Source organism: Rhagoletis pomonella, unplaced genomic scaffold (genome assembly GCF_013731165.1).
Source record: "Rhagoletis pomonella isolate Grant_MI unplaced genomic scaffold, Rhpom_1.0 Rhpom_scaffold_00006, whole genome shotgun sequence".
In the NCBI taxonomy this organism is placed as follows: domain Eukaryota; kingdom Metazoa; phylum Arthropoda; class Insecta; order Diptera; family Tephritidae; genus Rhagoletis; species Rhagoletis pomonella.
In genome coordinates, this window is record NW_023458560.1 from 60,912,709 (window position 1) to 60,938,944 (window position 26,236).

At 39.8% G+C, this 26,236-nt stretch overlaps 2 protein-coding genes across 2 annotated transcripts; both read left to right on the plus strand.

Moving 5' to 3' along the window:
- Window positions 1-541: 541 nt before the first annotated feature.
- On the plus strand, window positions 542-1,943 carry LOC118741027 (cytochrome b-c1 complex subunit Rieske, mitochondrial-like). Its single transcript, XM_036472817.1, has 3 exons — window positions 542-781; window positions 1,179-1,558; window positions 1,628-1,943. Exons 1-3 carry the CDS (start codon window positions 691-693, stop codon window positions 1,844-1,846), a joined length of 690 nt encoding a protein of 229 aa, XP_036328710.1. The 5' UTR covers window positions 542-690; the 3' UTR covers window positions 1,847-1,943.
- Window positions 1,944-2,400: 457 nt separating this feature from the next.
- Window positions 2,401-24,736, plus strand: LOC118741028 (protein purity of essence). Its single transcript, XM_036472818.1, has 15 exons — window positions 2,401-2,538; window positions 2,709-2,803; window positions 4,123-4,199; window positions 6,176-6,565; window positions 6,624-8,766; window positions 8,830-9,336; window positions 9,403-10,898; window positions 10,961-15,564; window positions 15,615-15,819; window positions 16,744-17,448; window positions 17,506-19,163; window positions 19,239-19,718; window positions 19,908-21,951; window positions 22,229-23,825; window positions 24,440-24,736. The coding sequence occupies exons 1-15, from the start codon at window positions 2,444-2,446 to the stop codon at window positions 24,517-24,519; spliced, it is 16,176 nt and encodes a 5,391-aa protein (XP_036328711.1). The 5' UTR covers window positions 2,401-2,443; the 3' UTR covers window positions 24,520-24,736.
- The last annotated feature ends 1,500 nt before the right edge of the window (window positions 24,737-26,236 follow it).

The following is a 26,236-nucleotide window of genomic DNA, read 5'->3' on the forward strand; positions in this document are numbered from 1 at the left end:
TGCCTTTTGTTTTCACTTTTACAATTTGCCACTGCAGAATTCATTTTGCCTTGTAATGTTTCAATAATTGTGTAAAATTACGCAGAAATATTAACGCACAAATAGTTAAATTGGATTGGGCCACCCGTTCGGACACAATAGCCCGAAATCTTTGGACAAATAGTTAAATCGTGATTTGGTTTTCCTCAACCAACAATTGCACCAAGATGACGTCACGCACACAGCTGATTCTGTCAAATCCACAAAGAGCGGATTAACGCTACCGCGATGTGCACAATCTCTATTTCTCTCAATCGTGATATGTATACACATTTTGTTTTACTGTTGTTCTGCTAGTTTCAATCCAATGTTACATCTGCTAATTCTTCTTCTAAAATACCAAAACGGTAAACGGCTTTAACGGTATGCTGCTTTCGCTAAATTATAAAATGTTTGAAAATCTGGCAATATACCTATTTATTTAGTAGAGTTTCGAACCATAACATCAGAGCACCAGCAGCGCCACCTACAAAAACAGAGTTTTTGACATTTCATTCTTCATCTTTTGTGCTGTCAGTTATCAGTCAATTGTGAACAATCAGCAGCGATTTTGGTAGGCAGCGAAATTTTTCGCAACAATCTTGGCCACCATAAAATTTTGAATAAATTTCGATTGTATAAAACTACGAGTATTTATTACAAGTTTAAAAAATGATGAACGCTGTGACACGTGTTTACCTACGCGCTGGCAGTCAGACAGTTTCCAACGTCATCAAGCCAGCCGCAGTAGCTACCACTCAGGGTAAGAGCCAGAGCAGTGTTTGAAAAAAACTTAGTTTTACACTGTATTGCACAATCAAATTAATCTACCGGACAACTTCAAAGTGAAGGAATAAATGTGGTGTTAATTCGTTGCTGATATCGCAATGTTTTTATCAATTAAAAACGATTTTGAGCATTACTTTGGGCCTCTTTATTATGTAATGTGTTTTGAGGTTATGCGCAAACGTCATTGCAAAAGTAGTATCATCAAAACAAGCTGGATTCACGATCCCACGACAGTCGCATCTACGCAACCGAAACGACCTAGATTTATATCTGTCCAAGAACTCATTGGAATATTTCTATGCTAACACAATGATAACAACACATTTAGTTGATAGAACACTGCCTAAAGAACTTTTTTTTTTCACTTGCAGCCCAACGCAATGCGCACACTGATTTGCAGGTGCCTGACTTCTCCCCTTACCGTCGCGAGTCTGTAAACACACCAAACCGTAAGGATGATTCAGCCGAGAGCCGCAAGGCATTCTCTTACATGCTTATTGGCGCTGGTGCTGTTGGCAGTGCATACGCAGCTAAGGGACTGGTAACCGCGTTCGTGAGCTCGATGAGCGCAACTGCTGATGTTTTGGCCATGGCTAAGATTGAAATCAAGCTTAGTGATATTGCAGAGGGCAAGTCGGTCACATTCAAATGGCGTGGCAAACCTTTGTTCATTCGTCATCGTACAGCCAGCGAAATTCAAACCGAGCGCTCGGTTGCAGTTTCCACATTGCGTGATCCTCAAGCCGATGATGTGAGTGGGCACACCATAGTAGTGCAACGCTAATATTACATTGGTAAGCTTTTATTTTTTTATTTACAGCAACGTGTAACCAAGCCAGAATGGTTGGTCGTAATCGGTGTCTGTACGCATTTGGGTTGTGTACCAATTGCCAATGCTGGTGACTTCGGCGGTTATTACTGTCCGTGCCATGGTTCTCACTACGATGCCTCTGGACGTATTCGCAAAGGACCAGCTCCATTGAATTTAGAAGTACCGGCTCATATATTCCCTGATGATGGCACACTGGTCGTTGGTTAAGTACGAAGTAGTTCAGTTGAACAAAGAAAACGAAGTGAAAAGTGTAAACATAATTTATAACTCAATAAAAAAGTTGGGGCAAAATGTGATTCGATTACCCGTATGCATTGGTGTATATGGCGCAAGTTGCACTCAACTTTAAAAAAAAAACTTAAATTGATTGCTTTCATTTTTACATTTAATTGACTAGTTAAATTCAGTGGTATAAGTTTGAGAATAAAAACTTTCACGGCCGTTATGCCGCTAGGAAGGCACAAACTCAGTTCCTGCACTGAAGAAAAAATATATTTTGAAGCGGTCGCCGGCCATGAGAAGGATTAGCATAAAACCATATGCAGTTCTGTGGAGATGGTAAGCCAAGGACCATCCACTCTATAATCTGCGGCATAAGCTCGGCCAAACACTAAGCAAAAATATGAGTGGCAAAAGTAATTATTTTTCCTAATCCCCTCTTCTATTGATTAATCGGATTCAGCTAAATTAAATTTTTTTCATGTCTGGCAACGAAAACTGTTTATTGTGAATATTCTTTGAAATTAAATGTCAAAAATAATGTCAAATAGATGAATTGACAAATCAGTCTGTGAAATTTTCAAGATGGATTGGAGTTTTATAAAACCAATCCTGTCTAATCGATATGGAACTTTAAATAAACCTGAAATAGTTAATATAATTAAAGCAATAACAAGATGGTAAGTAATTCATTATAAAGAAAAACAATTTGTCTACTTTTGGCAGTGTAAAAATGCGCAAAAATAAAATTTGCCTTCCGATCACAAATCAAAGATGGCGGCCGACGGCTGCCACTACCACGAAAAAGTTTTATTCATTCGGAAATCATTTTCCCTTGTTTTATTTTCAGTGAAAACGATTTTTTCGATGATGAAAGCAATTATGCGCAATTTTATATGGCTTTTGCAGCTCTAGCTGCCGAAAAATTGAGCCAATGCAAGCTGGGTAAGTCTCGGAAACGATTTTTCACCAAAAAAAATTATGCATACACATTTTGATGAAAACAGTATAAGCTCCTTAACTCGAACTTCTGCGATTTCTATAATATGGCAATTTACAGGTCTCAGTTTTGAGTAAATATTGGTGAATTCCTTAGCCACATTAGTCAGAAAATCTGAAAGCCTGGTACATACACGCAAATAAATTCAAGGCCATATTTCTGCTTAAACTGCTTAACTTCAACAATTTGTATGTAATTACATTAGGTGAGGCATCAATTTATTCGAAAATAAATGTACTTTTAGATAGATACTACATATTTGGCACATTCCATACAAATATTTGAAATAAGCGATAGTCAACTAAGAAAATTTGGGTTTTTTAAATTTTACACGGCAAAAACTCCCAACAATATTTTAAACATCATAAATCCCCCTTCCAAGATATGTTTGATTTTTAAGAACGGATGAGAAATAGTCTACGGTTGTTTTTAAATCAAATAAAAATTGAGGGTTCAGGAACTATGATAAACCTACATTTATGTTGCCTTCGATCCTACCTATACTACAACCTACTGTGTTTTGTTTTGGGTTAATTTCATGATTTTTTTTCTTTGGCCCATGTAATAAAACAAATGAAAAAATGCGGTACTAAATTTTAGATTTAGATATTGGAAGATGCCTTTTAGCAATACTACAAAGCGTTCTGTATCCACATCTTTCGGTATGACGGGAACTTTCCATTGCTTTGCTTATTAAAAATGAAGGGCCAAAAATTTAGCCGTCTTAAGCTGAATGATTAATTCAAAATTTTCAATAATTTGCGAGATATTTCAAAATGATGTGTTAGCTCATATGAACCTTATACCTAATTTACAATACTTGGGTTTAGGGGGAGGAATTTCAATAATATCGACATATCAGCTTTTTTCACTTGACACTGTTTCGGTTTTGAATTCGTTGATTATCACTTAATTTGTGAAAAATTTAATTTCGATTTTAGTAAAACGAACTCGAATAGCTACATACATACATATGTGAATTGAAAATTAGGTAGCGCAACAAAATTGTACCTCTTGGATCGGAAGAATTCTCAGATATAAATTGGTTCAAGTTAAATGTGTGCCACTGTACACTGGCAAACGTCATCATGTCAATTAGCAGAGAAAAAGTACACTTTGTATGCATCTGTTATGTACTTATGTACAGCTGTTAAGTTATTGTGAATGGTTCTTAGCGGGCGCCGGGAGTGTTAAAAACTGCAATTTCATCAGCATATTTATTTTTCTAATTCTCTTTTACTCTTTCCTTTCTAAACAAAAACAGTGTGCCAAACGCAAGTGCCGCAAATACAGGAAGCCTGCGCTATACTTATACGCTTCATACTACATAAATTAAGTAAAGTGAGTATGTTATATTTTTATGATCTTTCGTAAGTAATAACATCCAACAGTAAGGATGAATAACAAAGAAATTAATAGGAAAAAAATATTTGAATATGGTTTATAATTGCCCAGAAAGTAATTTTGGTAGGCATACTCGAGTGAAGTCATTTTCTGTTTAAAATTTACGCGAAGGTATGTATGTATATCTTATTTAGCCCTAAAAATGAATTTGAATGAGCATTTTAAGTTGCAATAAAACATGTTTGATATGTACCCTAAATTAATACATAATATGTAGCTTAAGTACTTAAGTAAGAAATGTATGAATTAAAGAATCAGCTCTGGAAGAACTCTTCCAAAACGTCTTCTGATATACATACATACGACCTATAAAAGCCCTTCTGTGAGTTATATGGGTGGCGAAAGCAGAAACCCTTCGATTTATGCCAATCCACACAAAAACAAAGAAGTAAGGAATGCAGAAAGCCTCTTTACCCTCAGTATTACCCTTTGGAATGATACAATTTAGGATATGAAACAGTAATATATGATTAGTTCTGGGAAACGAGCCCATTGGAAATGATTCCAGATTGATTAACTTTTAAACACAAATAAATGTTTCCCCATTTTTGAGTACGTAAGTCTGACCACATTTTGGTTAAAATGAAACTTATAAGTTTAGAAAACATTTTTGCTAGATTAAGACTTAATAGGGTCACTCATTTGAAAAGAAAAATAACCTATGAACTTAATAGACCCGGGATACTATCGATAGTACCGCCATTCGATAGTTTTCGAAACGATAGTTGAAAACATCGATAGTATCGATAGTACTATCGTCGTGAAACGCTCAATTGCTTGAAAATTAAATAATTAATAAATTTATAAATTACTTTGTATTATATAACTTTTTTCTTTTTTAATTGGAGTGCATCAAAAGAAACTTCTTATAGTAATAAAATAAACTTATTAATTTATGCGTCTGAATTATATACACTTATATACAAACACTTGCATCCTCTTGAATAGCGACAGGCAAAATCTGAATATATTTTTTATATGAAAAAATTAAATTCGGATTTTGTTTTGAATTGCAAAGAAGTGAAATTGGCTATAATGATACATTTCTAATACTACAAAACACAAAAGATATTCGTTTCAATTGATTACTCATACTTATAAAAGTTCAACTGAGATCAAATACGTAGGCATCTAATTCCGGACAAGGGAAATTATTAACATTTTATCAGATTATAAGAAAAGGAATATAGTACTGGTCAAAATAATAGCACCACATCATTTTTAGCAGTTTTGACTATTTTTTGTTTACTAATTTTTTATAAAAGTTGTACAAAACATAAAAAACATTAAAATTTCAAGCTTTTTAACTCGAATTTCTACAAAAATTTTGTGTAAGTAGTTTTATAGCTTATTAAATTTTACTATAACTCACGTAAGCTTATAGTTTCTAAAAATTCCAATGACTTAAATTTGTTTTTGCTGGCCGTTGGGATTTTTTTTGCATAAAAAAAAATTAATGACATTAATGAAGAGACATTGGGAAGTTTCGTTAAAGCCGACATCGACAGTTTTCAATAATTATCGATAGTGGCGGCAGTTTTCAACTATCGATACTATCGATAGTATCCCAGCACTAGAACTTAAAGAACTATAAGAATTTTAATGTGTTCGCCATGTGTCAGCAAATATAAGTACATATACATATTTGAAAATAGAGCACCAAATGATAAACATTTCTATATTATCTTATATAAACGATAATAATTTGTATTTATAAGAAAGTAGATTAGGGAGACATGTACATATATCACGAAAAAAATCCTCTGCTTCTTTTGAAAAAGCTAATAGGTCTCTTTTCATGTCTTTGTTTTACTGGTCGCGATTGTACCATAAAAGATCACATTTTTCTTAATAAACAAATATATTTTTTCTATAAATATATACATACACGTAATTATTTTTTCTTGAAATAGATAACCAAGAAACCCAGCTATACCCAATCACTAAGAGACGAAATAAAATGGCTGCTGCCAGCTTTAAAAAGTCTTTGCGAGGGAAAATCTACTTCAAACCCACCAACAAAAACTTACACACACCCAGCTTCTGGGATCGGTACTGGCACAGTACCGAACTCGTCGCTTCTACAATTCGATTACAATGTTGTAGCAGCCGTTTTAAAGAGCGCAAAATACCCTGAACCCAGCAAAAGTATCGTGACTGGAAGTGACAAAGAATCGCCAAAATCCGAGATTAAGCGTTCGCGTTCCGATTTATCGTCAGTAATATTCCAACAGCTGACCGCACCGTTAGAAGCTGGTAAAATTACATGGTCACCATTAAGTGAGGAACTTACAGATTGTTCAGTAAGTTGTCAAATGTTGTTTAATTTATAAAGATCGTTTATTGTTTTTTCTTTCGCAGGACATATTCTCAACTGCAAATATTGCATATTTGCAATCTCTAAATGGCGCCGATGTCATACTCGATGTATGTATTTCGTTGCCTATTTTATCACGTTATCGTGCGAAATATCATGAAACTATCGATGTATTCAATACAAAACCGTTATACTTGCCCTTGACACAACCCGATGCTGTACAAGTTAAAAACACACTTGCTCACATGGTCACAGATATATCCATCCTTTGGCAGGCTCTATCATTACCCATCATGCAACCACTTTCGCCCAGCCGTATTACTAAACTATCCAACTGTGCTATTTCGTCGCTTTACTGTGCCGTATTGACATCAATTGCGAGCAGTGTGCTCAGCATGACTAGCTCAACTTCATCGCAAAAGAGCCAGCAATCGTCAGGCGGTGGTGGTGGCACCCAATCAAAAGAAGCCGATGAAGCCGAAGAACATGCACGCTTCATTGTTGATAAAGCTCTCGAAATTTACACTATCATTGGTAACGTTTTCAAAACATCTGCCCGTTCTCATATCTACCAGAATCATTTGTGTTTTGGAGCCTGGCTATTGGTTAGTGGCATACAGGGTGCACTGGGCGCATCAGGTAGCGGCGCAGCGAGTAATAAATCAGCGGTACAAGCTGATGATGCTTCCAAATCTAAGATAGCAAGTGGTGCTATTCAACGTACTCCAGAAACACCATCCACACCAACAGCGCGTGTTAATCTATTCAAAGTACAGCAAGGTTTTGGCGTACTAAATGCCGCAATTGCAAACCATTGCATTAAACTGCTCAGTGAACTTGTCGAGGATCTTAAAATTGAATCCACATGTAATGACATTGGTGTTAATAGTAATAATCAGAATTTACCAGAAGCTGCGAGTTTCGATATACTGGAAAACTATACATCTCTCCAACGCATTATTCGTGTACTCAACACCGCTACTTTACATCAACTCTTTACGTTTCTTGCTACAGTTTCTTATAGAAAAGCCTGTGCGCTCAAACGGGCAAATGCCAAAGATCGTACAGAATGTGAAGCTATCAGCTATTCCGACTCAACTACATACTTTAACGATACACTTTCTTGTTCGGATAATTCTGAAGAGGATGATAGCGAAAGCTATCTGGGTCATTGGTTCAAAGAGACACTGTCGCCTGAGGCGAACGATGACGCTGCAAACGCTCAGGCTCAAGAACGTGTCAATGAGGCACAAAAATCCAATCTGGTACCAGCAGTTGACGAGCCACATGAATATTTGGATTTAGCTGCACAAATCTTTTGCTTCATGGAACAATTTTTCGCAAATAAACATGCCTATTTACATCGCTATGTGAAGGCAGGACTGAGCGATCAACAAATGTTATTGCTGGCAAATATACTAAAGGATCTTGATCGTGATGCAGCACGTGGGGAAGCTGAAACATCTACATGCGCTAAATGGCAAGCTGCAATGATACGTTTCTCAGGCGCCGTTGGACGTTATTTACACAACTTAATATCGGCTTCGTTGTTAAGCGAGTCCTTGCAATCAAATTTACTACAGCAACTTTCAATTTCACCGTGGTCGACAGACACTAACGCTTGGCCACTGCAAGTATATCCCAGCACATTGTCTGTGCTAGTGCAAATTCTGTTGCTTAAGCCAACACAGGAGAAGGAGGCCGCCTGTTTATCCGTCTGGCACCGCCTAATCAACACACTTGTAGAGGGTGTTTGCTGCACTTCGGTCGCGAGCACAGCATCAGATGTCGATTATGAGGATCTTAATATGGAGCATGCACAACTGCTACTCTTTCTATTCCATTCGTTGAACTTGATGCAGAAGAAGATGATACTTCTGCTAACTGCCGGCGCTGTTACCCGTTGCGCTGAAGTATGCCGTGGCATTTCACCTGACAAACCTGTGCGCAATAGCCAAATAATGTTACTATCACGTTTGCTGCTGTTTCTTGAGTATTTAATGAAGCATTTGTATAATGCACCACCTGAATTACTGGATCAAGTGCGCTGGAACTTGTTCAGCATAACGACAATGCATGAAAATCAGAAAGTATCTGATTTGTTGAACAGCAAAACGAAGCTGACATCTTTCTGTCGCAAGGATATTGAAGAGAAGTTCCGCAAATCCTCATCGGACTACCTATCTAGTAAGAAATGTTCACCAAATGCCAGCAATAATATTTCTAATGAAATATTCTTTAACATTTTAGATATACGTCCAACGTTTTATTCGCTCACTGTTGTCGACCCAGCTGCTACTTCGACGCAACAAGAATTCAGACTCGATGGTCTAGCTTGGAATTTCATACTCTGTACGCCGGACAAATTGAAATACCCACTTCTTGTAGATGCATTAATCGATATACTCTCCGTCACTGACATGTCACAAAACAAAGTCACCTCACACACCCTATGCGCGATGCAATATTGTTTTAGCATTTGCTGGAAGTTGCTGCTGGGTCTGCCGCCCTCTACGGTGCATGTAGAGTCGTTGATGGAAGATAAAGTCCCTAATTTACACTCGCTTTTGTGGTCTATACGTTGTCCTATGTCAACATCACATTACTTAATAGTGAATAGTTTAATAAAGCAAGGGATGTACACACAATTTGCTGAAACTTTATGGTCGAATGTTAGTGATCGTGTAAGCGATATTGGCTTCAATTTGAAACAGACTTTGCTGGGAGTTGAGGCATTTAACAATGCAGTGGACAAAGGTGAGTTGAATATTGAACAAGCAATCGAAGAAGTATTTTATAACTTTCGATCTATACTCCTTACAGTAAATCCGCGCCTATCCCACATCATCCTTCTTGATGCGGTAGTTGCGCACATGCAAGCTGTGGCTTGGGCCGCTAAAGAAGGTATTAAGCTTCAGCGTGCTGCAGCAAGTAGTAATAATAGCGGCAGCGCTAGTCCCAGCTTGCCAAGCTCGAATTCGCCAATTACCACAGGCGAACCGGACGTCTATTCCTCTTCGGAATCGTTGGATCAAAAAAATAAAACCTCCGATTCGCCATCTAATTTGTTACAAGAGCGCGCTCAAATTAGCCGGGATTTGCTGTTATTATTGGTGGAAACTTATAAAATCGTATCAGAAACTGTACGCAGCAAAATGACCTTACAACTTACGGACGCAACCCCACTTAACATACTAAACCTAATCGTACCAATTGTTAGCTCGCAAAATCCACTCACTTCTGAGTTAAATGCAACCTTTATTAAGCTATTGCCGAATCAAGATAAAGACATAATCAATGTTGAGTGGACAAAGTGTTTCCGCGTATCTGAAAATTCTGTATTCGCCAAGCCTAACTATCCAGTAGAGGAGTACACATTGACTGTAATTGAAGCGCATATTGTAGAGCTTACACGCTACAATAACTACACGCTTCTGAACTCACTAAAACACTGCATGAAATCCATATTGACTCTGATTGACTTGATACTTCCATATTGCAATGTAGATGTCGCAGCCAGCACAGGCACTACAAATGTCGACGTTGACATTGAAAAAGAATTGAAATCGATACTTATTTCGACCATGCTCGATGTGCGTATGGAATATGTTTACGAAAGAAGCGAGAAATGTATGCATACGCTTATGAATGGTCACGATGACAGCTCCGAAACGCAACAGCTGCTCGTTTATGAATACACGTTGAGGCATTGCTATAAATTGTTATTAGAATTCGCCGAGGAACTGCGTCAATCGCAAGCGAATACAAATAAAGTGATCTTCAGCGAAGTGATGCTCTTCGCTGTGCTCAAAACAATGACCCAAATGCTTGATAAACCCACTGGCGTAAAGGCAATGCGTAATTTCTTCAAAGTGAACAAGGAAGGAAGCATGGTGGAACTGCTGTTATCGTTCACAGGCACCACTATGTCGGTTTCTTATGCAAGAAAATTGTTACAATTCGTCGAGAAACTATTCCAATTAGCCGAACAAGTGGATAGTAATTTCCCCATGGATGATATGGTGCAGTGTTTTGCAGAATTAGCCAATGTTGATGGTGCGCGCACCAAAGCTTGGTTAAGTCATGTCATTTATGGGCCTAACGGTGCTCAAGGCGGTTCAGATACAGTGGACAAAGTGCTCGCAAGCATGCAACCCTCCAGTACGCCATCGAGTAATGCACAAACCCCAACAAATATGGCGACCGTATCGGCGATACCTAGCATAACAGATCAGTTGGCTCAATCTTCGGGTTTGGATGCAGAAGCTATGGAGATTGACGATGATGGTGCCGTGGCATGTGGACCCACCATACTACAGGTAATGAAAGAAAAGTTATGAATTAGTCAAATTAAATTAACTAACGCCATTTAATTTTGCAGGCAGAGACGTTCAACCTTTGGCAAAATGCCGGTAATAGTTATGTGACTAATCAGTCTGATGAATCGTCGCAGGATGCGGAAAATAACGATCGTAATGGTGCACTGCTGCTAAGCGTTGTGAAGTACATAACACGCGATGGCAAAGCTCCACCCGGTGTCGCCATGACTCTCTTCCAATCGCTCCTACAAATTGGACAAACGCACACGCAGGAAACATCTGATTTCGCCGATATTCTACAGGTAATGATCACACTGGCCGATACCACACAAGGGCGCGGCCATGCTACGCTCTTTAATGCCACAATAGTTTGGCTGGAAATCACCGAATTCCAAGTACTCGAGCGTGCTTTGAATCCTAAGAATCCGAATTCCCTGGTTCCCACCGTTACTCTTGAGAATATCAACGCGCTGCTCAAATATCTTAGTGAATTACTTCAAAGTCTGGGCTACAAAGGTAGCAAGAATCTAACACCACCATGGGATGATGAAATGCAGACCGATTTGGAGGAACTAATGGATGATTTGGGCATCGAGGAGGATGATTCATTTGTCGAGGACTCCGATGAAGATAGTCTCAATAATAAGCTCTGCACATTCTCACAAACACAAAAAGAGTTTATGAATCAACATTGGTATCATTGTCACACCTGCAATATGGTGAATACAGTAGGTGTGTGCTCGGTATGTGCACGCGTCTGTCACAAGGGACATGATGTCAGTTATGCCAAGTATGGCAACTTCTTCTGTGACTGCGGCGCCAAAGAGGATGGCTCGTGCCAAGCGCTTAGTCGACGTGTTTCATCAAGTGGCGGCGTTGGCGGCAGTGGCACTGGTGCGGAAAGTCGTCAACTTATTGATTATAGTCAAAGCGCATACGCTAGTAATATGAATGTGTTGAACAGCAAGAAGCGCGCTCAGACACCTCCTTCACAAATTGCTGCCTACACACAACGCGTGGAGGCACCCAACGAACGCGTTACTTTGTTAACGAAGTTATTGGAGTCGAGTCGTGAAGTGCTTCAGAACAATGAACAGTGGAGCGTCATCGTGCGTTGCATACTCGATTTCTTTGATGTGCTATTACCATCAATTCGCGAAAATTGCGCACTCTTCTCTATTGTTGGTTGCCACAAGCGCGCAAAGGCAGCACTGGATCGCCTACATACACCCGAACAAGCTTTCCAAATAACCGATCAGTTGATGGTGCCAACTCTGGGTTCACAGGAGGGTGCCTTTGAAAATGTACGCATGAGCTATTCGGGCGATCAAGGCCAAACTATAAAACAGTTGCTTTCGTCTGGTTTGGTTCGACGCGTTGCATTGTGTTGTCTCTCCTCGCCACATGGCAAACGTCAGCATTTAGCTGTATCACATGAAAAAGGAAAAGTTACCATTTTACAGTTATCAGCATTGCTGAAGCAAGCAGATGCTGCTAAGCGTAAACTCACGCTCACACAACTCTCTTCTGCACCTATTCCTTGCACTGTTCTCTCACTTACCGCCAACCCAGCGAATGAGGACTGCTTGGCTGTTTGTGGACTAAAGGAGTGTCACATTCTGACATTCTCGAACAGTGGCGCTACAAACGAACACATTGTTTTGACTCCACAACTGGAGAATGGCAATTTTATTAAAAAGGCTAATTGGTTACCAGGATCGCAGACTATGTTGGCGCTTGTTACTGCAGACTATGTGAAAATCTATGAACTCGCAGAGGATTCATATAGTCCAAAGTACTATTTCCTCGTTGCTGTGGGAAAAATACGTGACTGCACATTTGTTTACCAAGATGGCGTATATTACATGCTGATCATTGCCTCTTCTGGATACATTTATTATCAGAAATTGGATGATCAGAGTTTGGCTAAACATGGTGATTTCTATGTAACAAATACCTTGGAATTAAATCACCCGCAAATCAAGGATGTTAGTGGACAAGTCGGTGGCGGTGGGGTCTCAATTTACTACTCACACACGCTGCAACTGTTGTTCTTCAGTTATTCTGTTGGCCGCAGTTTTATGACTCCACTTACCGATGTCAATAAGGGCGTGAAGAGCATCACAAATCTGCAGACGGCACCAGCTTCAAAGAACTCATCCAAAGGTCCTCCGCAACCCTTGTGCCAATGGACCGAAATTGCCGGACATCCTGGCTTGATATGTGCCATGATGCACACCTCTAATAATCCAGTTATATTTATGTTTACTCCAGAACGTATACTCATGCAGGAGATCAAAGCACAATCGTCTAAATCTCGCATTATGGACATGGTGGCCATACGCCACACTGTGTCTGGTGTGGAGAAGACAACACTTATATTGTTGTGTGAAGACGGCAGCTTACGCATTTTCACCGCTCAACCAGAAAATACCAGCTTTTGGCTGTCACCGCAAGTGCAACCCTTTGGCAACCAATTGTATTCCTCGACACTTTTCGCAAAATGCAACTCTAGCAAAAAATCAAAGCGTAAAACAACAAATCAACAGAAAACTGTGGGTCCCAATGGCGCACCAATATTCCCAATCGATTTCTTCGAACATTGTACGATGCTCTCCGACGTAGAGTTCGGCGGCAACGATCTATTGCAAATTTATAACAAACAAAAACTTAAGACACGTCTTTTTTCAACTGGCATGTTTGTGGCGTCAACAAAGCCCATAGGCTTCACTCTGGAAGTGTACAACAACGATCCGAACACAGTAATTGTAGGTATACGCGTTTTGCTCGGCACTCAGGATCCACTTCGTGCGCCGCAAACCGTCACTGTGCTAGGACGTACAATACCGACAGTAGTACGACGAGCACGCTGGTTCGATATACCGCTTACACGTGAGGAGATCCTACAATCTGATAAAAGTTTGAAAGTAATTTTCGGCAAGTCACAAGATCCCGAGAACGTCGGCATGCTCGATAGCATTGAGGTCTACGGAAAGTCAAAGGATTTAGTTGGTTGGCCAGATGACAACGATGACACCGCCGGCAATGCTGTGGCAGGTACAACGAACAACACCAATGCCAATTTTAATGGCCAACTATCGGCTGCAAACTTTGGCGAAGGCTTCACCTCCATAAACAATCTTGATAAAATGGTAACAAATCTGTTAGAGGTACTTGACTACTCTTTGGACTTACTTGGTGGTAACAACGTAGCTGCGGCCATCAAACAGAAGGCTATAAAAACTGCAACTTCACTACTTCTTTTACCCACACCAAATCAGGTGCAGGCTCAGTCGCGTTATGTATTGGCTACTTTGTTCGGTAATCGCAATGCATATCATTCATACAAAGACAACGAGGTCATACACTATGTGAACCAAGAACTGCAGGCATTGAAAACCAAAATAAGTACACCAGAAATGGTTTGCGATATCGACCCAGAAGCTTTCTACCGCTTAGTGTTGTTGGTGCGCGGTATAGCAATGTCACGCCCACAATCACTCACGAAAATTTGCCTTGAGAACAAAATCGAACTTGTCCAAGACATTCTGCAGTTTGTCGAAAAGCTCTATCAAATCACTCCACGTGTGGACGAGCCAACTTCGATCGTTAGGCGTGGTCTCAGCCATACCGAAACTATTGTCCATTGCTTGGTTGAGGTAATGCACGCATTTGCACTTTCCGACGCCAACCAAGTTGAAAGCATGACAAAATACTTCATAGACCTTCTTAAGAATGAGTCGAGCGTCATAAGTCATAGCGCCAAGGAGGCTATTATACTGCTACTCAATCCACGTTTAAAGCGGCGCAAAGTTGCTATTGTAACGCCGCCAGTTTGTTCGACGCCTACACCATCGAATACCACTGCGACTATTACTTCATCCAATCTAACATCTCTCGCAGTGGCGGGTGCGGCTGAAGTGACCGCCGACGAGGTTTTAGAAGCAGCTGCAGTAGGAGGTCCGTCAGCTGCTGCAGTAGGTCGCAGTAATAGCGTTGAATTTGTAGATGCAAGTGCATTAGACCCACTCGCACATGATGCTGGACACCAGCTCTTAAATTTGGAAGCTTTCATGGGTGGCGGCTTCCCGCAATTACTGGGTCTACAGCAAGACGCCGACGATGAGGCAATAATGGATTTAGCTATAGCATTGAGTTTGCAACAGCACGAAGGCGAAGGACTACAATCCTTGCAACAAGGCTTAGCAAATCTACAGGGCATACGAAATGCGGGTAATTTACATAACTTACAAGCTCTTGAGGGCAGCAATATGGGTATGGCGGCTAACGCTGCTAGTGTTTCGGCCGGTGGCTCCGACGATGAAGGTTCAAATGTAGCAACGGACGGTTCAACATTGCGCACATCACCTGCAGAGCCGGCTGGAAGCGGGGGTTCGGAGAGTGGTGGCAGTGGTGTTGAGAGTATTGGTGGTACATCAGGACGCAGCAGCACCTACGGTGATCAAGCGAATGCTTCCCCACCGCGCTCAGCAAATGCACAGTCTGACTTGCATATGGCTAATAAATCGAATACAAGTGCAGGCGCAGTAGGTGGAGCAGATGAACCAGTTGCCAGTACAAGCGCTGCAGCTGCCGCTGTGGCAAGCACAGCAAATGAAGATGTTATAACTGAGGATGAAAATTTGGCCAAGTTGCACGATTTAAGGTAAATAATATTAAAATTAAAATGTTATGTGTTATCTAATTTGTTTTTAGAATTTCAATTTTGGAAAATATTATCCTCAACATACACACGTTTGACAATTGCAATGGTGTTCAAGCCATACCATTAATACAAGTTATACTAATGCTGACGACCGACCTGAATGGTAACAACGAACGCGACCAAAAAGTGTTAAACGAATTGCTATCTGCATTGGTCGACTACGTAGAGATGGACTCCATTTCGAATACGTTTAAGGTAAGTAAAATATGTGATATCATAGAAAAGCTACAGCTCATTTTTGCCATGAACATTTTTCTAAAAACAAAAATATCACAAGTGGAATAGTATAATCTTGCTCTCGAACTGGTTCAGATTAGATAGAGCTCAGATTTTGTTGAACTATTTAAGATCTAGCAAACGATATAAAACGATTAAAATTGCAAACTGCTCTTAGCAATAAAGGTGAATTAAATATAAATATAAAACAAACATTTAAAATTTCTGATTAATAGACAAAGGAGCTCAAACAATGCAAAATTTCCAATTTTTTTTTAATTTTTTTTTTCTGGTTAATCGCCAAATTTTACATTTCTCCTTCCAAAAAAGCCTACTCAGAAATTGTTTCCCTTTACATTACCAAATTTCAAACCAATTTTTTCTGGGAAGATGAGATAGGTATCCAGAAGATTTAAATCATATAATCGGCGAGCCCTGTAGACATCTTAAAATTTCTGTGAGCTCCGTGGTTGGATGAGGTACGGTGAAACGGTTAATGCCACAATATACCTCTTGGTCGCAATGCTAACCTCTTATAACATATTAATCTATCATGGCACAGGTGATTTCGCTCGATAGGTGTGCCCAATAGTAAAGTATCCATGTTAGTTTACCTAAGCATGTATTCATAGAAATCTTATAGATCTGATATATAAAGTGAGGTTCGCCCGAACTTAGGCTTTAATTAATTAATTTATTATTTTCATTTACCACTACATCCTATTCTGATCATATGTAATTACGGCTTTATATATGTAGATCGGAAGTCGTTCAAGTACACACCTTTATAATATCTTCAGTAATTAATATCTCTCTGACATTTCTGGTTAAAACCTTGAGTACTGTAACAGACTAAATTTTTATCGATGCGTCACAATTTCTGAGTTATTTTTTTTTTATCAGATGAAGGATCGCAATGCTAAAAACGAAGTGCGACTGGTATTGCTCTGTCTTTTCGGTGTATTGATGGGTAAGACAAAGTCAAAGCAAGCCGGCACCACATCACCGCCACATCAATTCAAAGATAACGCCTCGTTTGTGGCAAGTACTACTGCAAGCATTCTCAGCAACAACGGCGCATTCACATTTTCATTAGTTGTAATGGAATCCCTGCTTGAACACTGGAAGCGGGTTTCTAGCGAACAAAGCGCCAATGGGAATAATACATCAGCAGCATCTAGCACACCAATCGCTGGCGCTGCAACAACGTCATCACAAAATAATCTACTCAAACCAATACGCTACGGAGCCAAGCCAGATATTTCAATGCTAATACCGCACAACTATTTGAAAAATTACCCGGACATTTTTGATTCATATGATGCATTGCTAACGGAAATTTCAGTACGTTTACCTTATCAAATACTCCGGCTTTCTGCCACTCATCCAGGACCTTATGATTGGTATCACAACTATTGTGAGAATATGACTTACACGCTCTGTGAATATATGATGCTGAATTTAAATGCGTTGTTGCGGCGTCAAGTACGCAAATTACTAATGTATATTTGTGGCAATAAAGAGAAGTTCCGCATGTTCCGGGATGGCCACTCACTGGATGTGCATTTCAACTTTGTAAAGGAGATTTGCAGTCTCTTTAATACCAAGGTGGGTTGAAGGTTCAAATCATTTTTTGGCTCTTGACTTATTTTTAATTCATTTCAGAATTTGGTACTTTCGAATCAATCTATACCAATACTCAGCTATGACTCCCTTGTCGATCTCACCGAGCATTTGCGCACTTGTCAAGAGATCAGTCAGATACGCACTGGTAATTGGCAAAAGTTCTGTCTGATTCACGAGGATGTCATACCGGTTTTAATCGAAATCGCCTGCTACCAACTCGATGATGGCGTTTCACCAATTCTACTGCAACTTCTTCAAGCGGCACTTTGCAATAACATTCAAGCTGTAAAACAACAACAGCAGCAACAACAGCCAGGCACCTCCTCAAAATTGCGTAGCGATCGTGACAAGTCTGAAGAAATTGAAATTTCATTCGATTCGAAATTCGATCCAGCACATTGCAGCACATTCGTACATCAGATATTCCGTTTTGTTTCCGATACGTTACTAAATAAATTTGTACGCATTTTCTTACTGGAGACAAATATAACCTCAATACGCTGGCAGGCACATTCGTTGATCTTCGCGATTTACGAAAACTCGAATGACCGCCAAAAAGAGAAACTGATTAGTATTTTGTGGAACATGTGGCCATTAGTACCTGCTTTTGGTCGTCGTACAGCACAATTTGTTGATATTCTTGGCTATTTGACGCTTAGCACAAAGTCGATTGTTGACAAATTGCCCGAGTACACGGAGAAGGCAGTGGAAGTGCTACGCCAACAAAATGATCTACTATCGAAGCATCCGAATGCACCTATTTATACAACACTTGAGCAAATACTGCAAATGAATGGCTATTATCTTGAGTCGGAACCATGTTTGGTGTGCAACAACCCAGAAGTGGCGATGGCTAATATTAAATTGCCATCGATTAAGTCAGATTCGAAATTCACAACAACCACAATGATTGTGAAATTGGTACAGAGTCACACTATTTCCAAAATGATTGTACGCATTGCAGATTTGAAACGCACGAAAATGGTGCGTACCATCAATATTTACTACAACAATCGCACTGTACAGGCTGTAGTTGAGCTCAAGAATCGGCCAGCCATGTGGCATAAGGCGCGTTCAGTCACATTGCAATCAGGACAAACTGAGGTGAAAATTGATTTTCCGTTACCCATTACCGCTTGCAATTTGATGATTGAATATGCCGACTTCTACGAGACCGTAACTGGCTCAAGTGAGAACTTACAATGTCCACGCTGCAGTGCCGCAGTGCCAGCATATCCGGGGGTCTGCGCAAATTGTGGTGAAAATGTATTCCAATGTCACAAATGTCGCGCCATCAATTACGATGAAAAGGATCCCTTCCTATGCCACTCGTGCGGATTCTGCAAATATGCTAAATTCGATTTCAGCATCTATGGTCGCGTTTGTTGTGCTGTCGATCCAATCGAATCGGCAGAAGATCGCGCCAAAACCGTACAAATCATACATTCTTCACTAGAACGGGCCGATCGTATTTACCGCCAATTGCAAACTAACAAACAAATGCTGGAATTACTCATACAAAAGGTGGCCGAACATCGCTGTTCCGATCGGCTGGTAGATGACAACCTCGGTACAGTGCATAGCACTTCGCAAGTCAACAAAATTATACAGCTATTGGCGCAAAAGTACTGTGTAGAATCGCGAAGTTCCTTTGAGGAACTGAGCAAAATAGTGCAGAAGGTTAAAGCGTGTCGTAGGTACGTTTCCAGCGCAAAGAGATTTGTAAGTCGTTACTTCATTCACATTTATGTATCTCTTATTTAATTTTATAGCGAATTGGTGGCTTATGATCGCAGCCAACAGGATCAATCTCACAACTCACAAGGCATGGATATGCGTGAAAACTGCGCCATAAACCGTTGTTACGGTTGCGCATTGGCATCCACAGAGCAATGTCTTACATTGCTACGGGCTATGGCCTCTAACTACGAATGCCGCATTGGTTTGTATTCCCAGGGTTTGGTCGAAGAATTAGCACAACACAACCTGCGGCGTGGCACGCCACAAATACAAGATGAAGTACGCAATTTGCTTGTGCTTTTGACAAAGAATAATCGAGATGCTTGCATGAGTTTGTTGGATTTGATTACCGAACGTGTAAAAACGGCTTTGCTGGGCGCCATACCCTTGGCTAATTTGGATGCAGCAATACACCATGAGATGGTTTTACTGGAGGTGCTCATTGCACAAGATGATTTCTGTTGGGAGAACAAATTGAAAGTCGTATTCGAGCTGTTCCTAGTAACATGTCGGTGAGTTTTGATTTGAAGATTTTATTTGCATATGCATACATAAATAGTAAGTTAGATTGCTGCCCGAATATTGCATTGCGGTTATCATTATGGAAAAAAAACACAGGGAGGGAAAAAGTATCTGCATAGCATTTGAAAAGTTTATTATAAGTTTATTTTATTTATTTTTATTTTTGATTAAATTTCCAGTACACCTCGCGGTCCCGCTATATCTGTTATTCAGCCCTGCTTACGTATTATGCAAGCTCTTATTTGCCCCACACTACCTACGAGTAAATTAAATCGCGATTTGAGCCCATCGCAATTATCGACTATCAGCAGTATTGATGGGATCACAGTCAATTTCAATAAGTGGTTAAGTGGTGACCCACAGCATTCATACGACGTTTGGAAAACGCGCATGCCAGCGAACACAGCAGTAAAAGCACGTAAGGGATTTACGAGCGCTAGTGCTAATTCAGCTGCCTCTATATTACCAGACGATCGTATGCTAGCCGCAATGCTACAATCTGTAGTTGAACAAAATAGTGGCTCTAACACTGGTATTAGCATGGCAATGCCACCAGCAGAACCCACTAATTCGACAAAGAAGAAACGACAATTAGTTCGCGAATTCTATTTGTCCGAGAAGTATGGTCGTCGCTGGCGTAATTGTGTGCTTAATAAAGAACATCTTAATGCGCCACTAGTGTTGAGCGCTAGCTGGTTACAACCTATTTTATTCAACACAAATTCACGATTTGGCCGCCAACTGGCCTGCTCACTCATCACTTCTTTGAGCCGCACGCATGAGCGCAAGCGTGAAATACTGAATTTGTTGACTGGTTTTCTAAAGTATGTCGGTGATGCGGGTGAAGCAAGCGCGGAGTTCTTGGCTTTGTATCGCGCTCTAGCGGCCGATACGCCATGGCGTCAGTATTTGGCACTAAAAGGTGTGCTTGCTGAAGTCTCACAACTACTGACAGCGGAAATAGTTAAAATACATCGCCTGGAGGAGACCACATTGTCATCTGATTTATCCCAAGGTTACGCACTGCGCCAATTTGTAGAGTTGCTCTCGCTCTTCCTTGAAAGCGCTACCATACGACAGGCGTATAAAACACGCCTCCTTGGACCAGTGCTTGAGGGTTACTTATCATTGCGAAAATTGGTTGTACAACGTACGCGGCTTATCGATGATGCACAGGAGAAACTGCTAGAAATGTTGGAAGAAATGACTAGCGGCACTGAGGAGGAAACTCGCGCATTTATGGAGATTCTAATCGATACTGTTGAGAAAACGCGCATGAACGATATAAAGACTCCGGTGTTTATATTCGAGCGACTATACTCCATTATACATCCAGAGGAAAATGATGAAAGTGAATTCTTTATGACGCTGGAAAAGGATCCGCAACAAGAAGATTTCCTACAAGGACGCATGTTGGGAAACCCTTATCCCTCTACTGAAGTAGGACTTGGTCCACTTATGAGGGATGTTAAAAATAAGATATGTACTGATTGTGAGTTGATAGCGCTGCTGGAGGATGATAATGGAATGGAATTATTGGTTAATAATAAAATAATCAGCTTAGACTTACCCGTCAAGGATGTTTACAAAAAGGTTTGGCTAGCAGAGGGAGGCGAACGTGATGCCATGCGAATTGTATATCGCATGCGTGGGCTGTTAGGTGATGCCACGGAGGAGTTTGTCGAAACGCTAAATAATAAGAGTCAAGAAGAAGTCGACACGGAACAGCTCTACCGCATGGCAAATGTTTTAGCCGACTGTAATGGCTTGAAAGTGATGCTCGATCGCATTGGCAGTTTGCAAAATATATCACGAACTCGTGAATTGATACAAGTACTACTCAAGTTGTTCCTTATTTGTGTGAAAGTGCGCCGTTGTCAAGAGGTACTCTGCCAACCGGAATTGGGCGCCATCAATACACTGCTCAAAGTATTGCAGATGTGTTTGCAGTCTGAAAATGATTCGATACAATCGTCGGTAACTGAGCAATTGTTGGAGATAATGGAGACCATACTATCGAAGGCAGCCAATGACACACTGGACTCATTTTTGCAATTCTCGTTGACATTTGGTGGGCCAGAATATGTATCGGCGTTGATATCATGCACAGACTGTGGAAATGTTCGCAATAATCCGTCAGTGCTACGGCACCTTATACGTGTACTGGCAGCGCTGGTTTATGGCAATGAAGTAAAGATGGCATTATTGTGTGAGAACTTTAAGGTGAGTTAAATATAGTGTTTAAGATTTGTGTAATAAAGTGTTTATAAGTCTTGTGACTACTCTCTGCATCACACCACTAGTGATTACTCTTAGCACTTTTGAACTTAATGTATTTAACATTTGTCTTAATTTTTAAGTTTTAGTAACACTTAATTAGTGTTAGTTGAGTAGTCTTTGCATTCCAAGACTGAAATAAATAAATAAAAATAAATATTTAGAGCAAGTTCTCAGTGCACATCCTCCATTATTTCTAAATATGTATGTCTTTTTCTTGCAGGAAATTCTCGATTTCAACCATTTCGATAGTGAGCGCACACCCGAAGAAGAATTTAAAATGGAGCTCTTCTGCGTGCTAACCAATCAAATAGAACATAACTGTATCGGTGGCACCTTAAAAGACTATATTGTAGGATTGGGTATTGTTGAGCGTGCCATCGCTTATATTACCAAGCATGCACCTTGCGTTAAGCCAACACTACTGCGCACCGATTCCGATGAATTGAAAGAGTTCATCTCGCGTCCAAGCCTGAAGTATATTCTACGTTTCCTCACTGGACTCGCAAGCAAACATGAGGCTACACAGCTTGCCATCAGCAAAGATATTATACCAATAATACATCGTCTCGAGCAAGTATCCAGTGATGAGCATGTCGGCAGTTTGGCAGAAAATCTTCTAGAGGCTTTGTGCACCGACGAAGCTACTGCAACAAGGGTACAGGAAGTGCGTGACTTCACACGCGCCGAAAAGAAACGCTTAGCGATGGCCACACGTGAGAAACAACTGGACGCTCTGGGCATGCGCACGAATGAGAAGGGTCAAGTGACAGCTAAAGGTTCTATACTTCAAAAAATTGAAAAATTGCGTGATGAAACTGGTCTGACCTGCTTCATATGCCGCGAAGGTTATGCCTGCCAGCCAGCCAAAGTACTGGGCATCTACACATTCACGAAACGTTGCAATGTTGAGGAGTTTGAATTGAAGTCGCGTAAAACTATTGGTTACACCACTGTCACACACTTTAATGTGGTGCATGTGGACTGTCATACCTCGGCCATACGTTTGGCACGTGGCCGTGATGAGTGGGAACGTGCTAGTTTGCAAAACGCCAATACTCGCTGTAACGGTTTACTACCACTTTGGGGTCCAGACGTTTCGGAAGCCGCTTTCTCGGCATGTATGACACGTCACAGCAGTTACATGCAAGAGAGCACGCAACGTTGTGACATTTCCTTTCCCAGCAGTATACACGATCTGAAAATGATACTGATGCGATTCGCATGGGAGCGTAGCTTCCACGATGATGCTGGCGGTGGTGGTCCCCAATCGAATATGCACTTTGTGCCCTATTTGCTCTTCTATGCAGTTTATTTGCTGTTGTCCTCACGCTCAGCCGCTCGTGATTGCAAAACCTTAATTGCATATTTGACGGCCGCCCCTTCGGATAAGTGGTTGGAATGTGGTTATGAAGTCGAGGGGCCGTTGTATATGTTAAGTATATCATTGGCATTACACAGCCATGAAACATGGAATAAGCATAAATTAGCACATTTGAAACGTTTAATAGCCGTAGCTCAGGCGCGTCACATCTCACCATCGGTGCTGTGCAAGGCACTTTTATCGCAAAGCGATCGCCAAACGAAAGATTACATTGTCTATCGTCCATTTTTGATGATGTGGGCTCTGATCGATTTAATCTATAGCGTACTATTCAAATCCGTAAGCACTCCGAAAGAGGAAGACTGGTCGATTTCGTTGTTCGATTACATTCGAAAGAACGATGAAGCTATGCTAAAGTCCACAGACACAATTTTGCAAACTTTCACCGAAGAATTTCTGCCGTGCACATCGTTCGGCGAATTCTGTGATGTAGCTGGTAAGTGAATTAAATGTGTTTTTAACCGACTTCACAAAAAAGAATAATAAAATTATAGTTTAAAAAACTTTGCCTTTCGTACTGTCATCAGGTATGTAACTTGAGAATAGAAATCGCTGATTTAGGCGCATAAATATTACATAGTTACATCCCGAGCTAATAAAAGGAAGGTAAAAAAAAGGTTATGAATTCGTCAGAGCATAACTTTGGACCACGTTAACCGATTTCTATAATTCTTTTTTTTAGGTGAGGTGTTACCTCACAGGTGGTCCCATATTAATTTGGTTTAAATCCGATCATCGGATCGTGAAGAAATTAACGATAATCTTAAATTTTTATATGAGAATTGAAGTCGGTTTTGTTTTTTTGCTTAAAAGTTACTTGTAGTATAAATTATGGTTGTATATTTTTTATAGTTATGCTAATAGCGCATTTTTTAAATTTCGATTTTTAATTATGATACAAAAATTTCTAGAAACCTTTAACATGTAAAATTTGACCTTAATACTTTGGTCGAACGTTTGTAGTGTCTATGAAACTTTCTTTTTATTTATCATATTTTGATTTTAATTATTGTGATTTTAGATGATTTGTGATTTTATATACTTTTTCAGGACTGCTGCATTTGATTGAAAATCCCGATGGGTTCATCGATGAAATCTTAGCTTCTCTACCCACAACATCATCAGCTTGAACTGGCAAAATTTTGCTTACATAATAATATAATTAATCAATTTGCTTCTAGTAGTCGATGGGTAGACACATAGCACGTTAAAGCACTGAATTTAAAACCATGCGTTGGAATATATTCACTACACACAATATCTGAATGTTCGCTGATAAATATTCGTACATATTAACCACATTTATTGCAAATTTAATCTCAATAAACCTTAACGTTCAATAAATAATTTTCTCTTTTTTTCCTTTTTTTCATTAAAAGGGATGTATTTCTAGGGACATGTTTTATTAGGGGTTCGATTTTCGTGAAATTTACGAAAGCTATATCATTGAATCCGAATAACTAAGTACATAGTATACAATATCATTTTCTATATAGAATACAATATCATTTTCGGCATCGTAATAGTTTACAACATATCGCACACCGTCTTCAAATGAGTCACAACTCAAAATTTAGAGCTTTTATTTACCTTTCAGCAAAAGTTGGAGCCAATTTTTGTTATAATTTGTTAAAAAAAAAAAACCTAAGGTAAAGTCGCCCTTGCCCATATGATTATCATGTGCTAAGAAATAGTTTTTCGCGTTTTCTAACAAACGTATTATTTCTCTTTTGAAGACGGTGTGCGATATGTATGTAATATAAAATATATTTATACATTCGTGTCTGTTCAAATTCAGTGATAGCATTGGATACGATACAATTTGCAAAAGCCCCAAAACTATACAAGAAATCAGCTGATCTATTATACTTCTACTACCTGTTCATTGAAAATCAAAAACCCGTTTTTGCGGCTAACCCTTTTTCCACGCTACTGTACAATTTGTCGTTCACTGTGTATGCGTACTCGCCAGTAAAAAAGTTGAAAATATGTTGAGATAGGGCACTTGTAGGGCCACTTCGAACTGGCTGCCGAGATAGATCGAACTTCCATTAAGGTGTCGACATGGGCGTAGCTAGGTAGTGGCAGGGGGGTGCTCGAGCCACCCCTCCCCCCCTAACTTTCAAATTTTCCTTATATATATATAAAATAGTACCCTGAAATGCCAGCTTAATAGGGTCGAGCCGCCTCCCCCCCTAAATTTCATTCTGGCTACGCCGATGGGTGTCGATATTAAATTGTATTAGTCAATTGAACTAAATGAACTAAAGAACTAGTTCACTAAGGTAAACGAACTACAACTGAACGGTTCACTCGGAAGAACTTAAGTACCCAACTCTAGATTATAGGTATCATAACGGCGCGTTTACATTGGACAATGCTGTCAAGACAATGAAGATATACGTATTAGTTGTCAAAATTGTTCCAGTGCAAAAGTATGTATTAGTGAAAAAGTGTGCATGTATTGCTATTGTCATGACAGTATTGTCCGGTGCAAACCCTCAGTAAACAAGATTCAGAGTTTCAGATGAAATTTCGATAAGCTTATAAAATCTGTCAAAAGTTTCTCTTCGATGCTTCCGATTAGGGTTGTTCCGATACCATCAAAGTATCGATACCTACTCAAACGAGTTTACTTAAATCGCTATTTCGATAGTACTTATATGAGTGAACCGAATGTATCGATACCTACTTATATCGATAATTTTTCATCCTTTTATATGCAACAAAGCGACAGTAAAGGCTGGTTTTAATTTTGACGCCAAAATTTGTCGACATATTTTGACACAACTTTATCTCATTTACCCATAAATTTGCCGATTAAATAATGGGCCAAAAACAGAAAGA

Bases quoted from the DNA above. Each gene is read 5' to 3' on its own strand.
- LOC118741027 (XM_036472817.1), top strand. From the start codon at position 691: ATGATGAACGCTGTGACACGTGTTTACCTACGCGCTGGCAGTCAGACA. The intron at 782-1,178 runs GTAAGAGCCAGA...TTTCACTTGCAG, and splicing joins CGCAGTAGCTACCACTCAGG to CCCAACGCAATGCGCACACT. The intron at 1,559-1,627 runs GTGAGTGGGCAC...TTTTATTTACAG, and splicing joins GTGATCCTCAAGCCGATGAT to CAACGTGTAACCAAGCCAGA.
- LOC118741028 (XM_036472818.1), top strand. From the start codon at position 2,444: ATGGATTGGAGTTTTATAAAACCAATCCTGTCTAATCGATATGGAACT. The intron at 2,804-4,122 runs GTAAGTCTCGGA...AAACAAAAACAG, and splicing joins ATTGAGCCAATGCAAGCTGG to TGTGCCAAACGCAAGTGCCG. The intron at 21,952-22,228 runs GTGAGTTAAATA...TTTTTCTTGCAG, and splicing joins TATTGTGTGAGAACTTTAAG to GAAATTCTCGATTTCAACCA.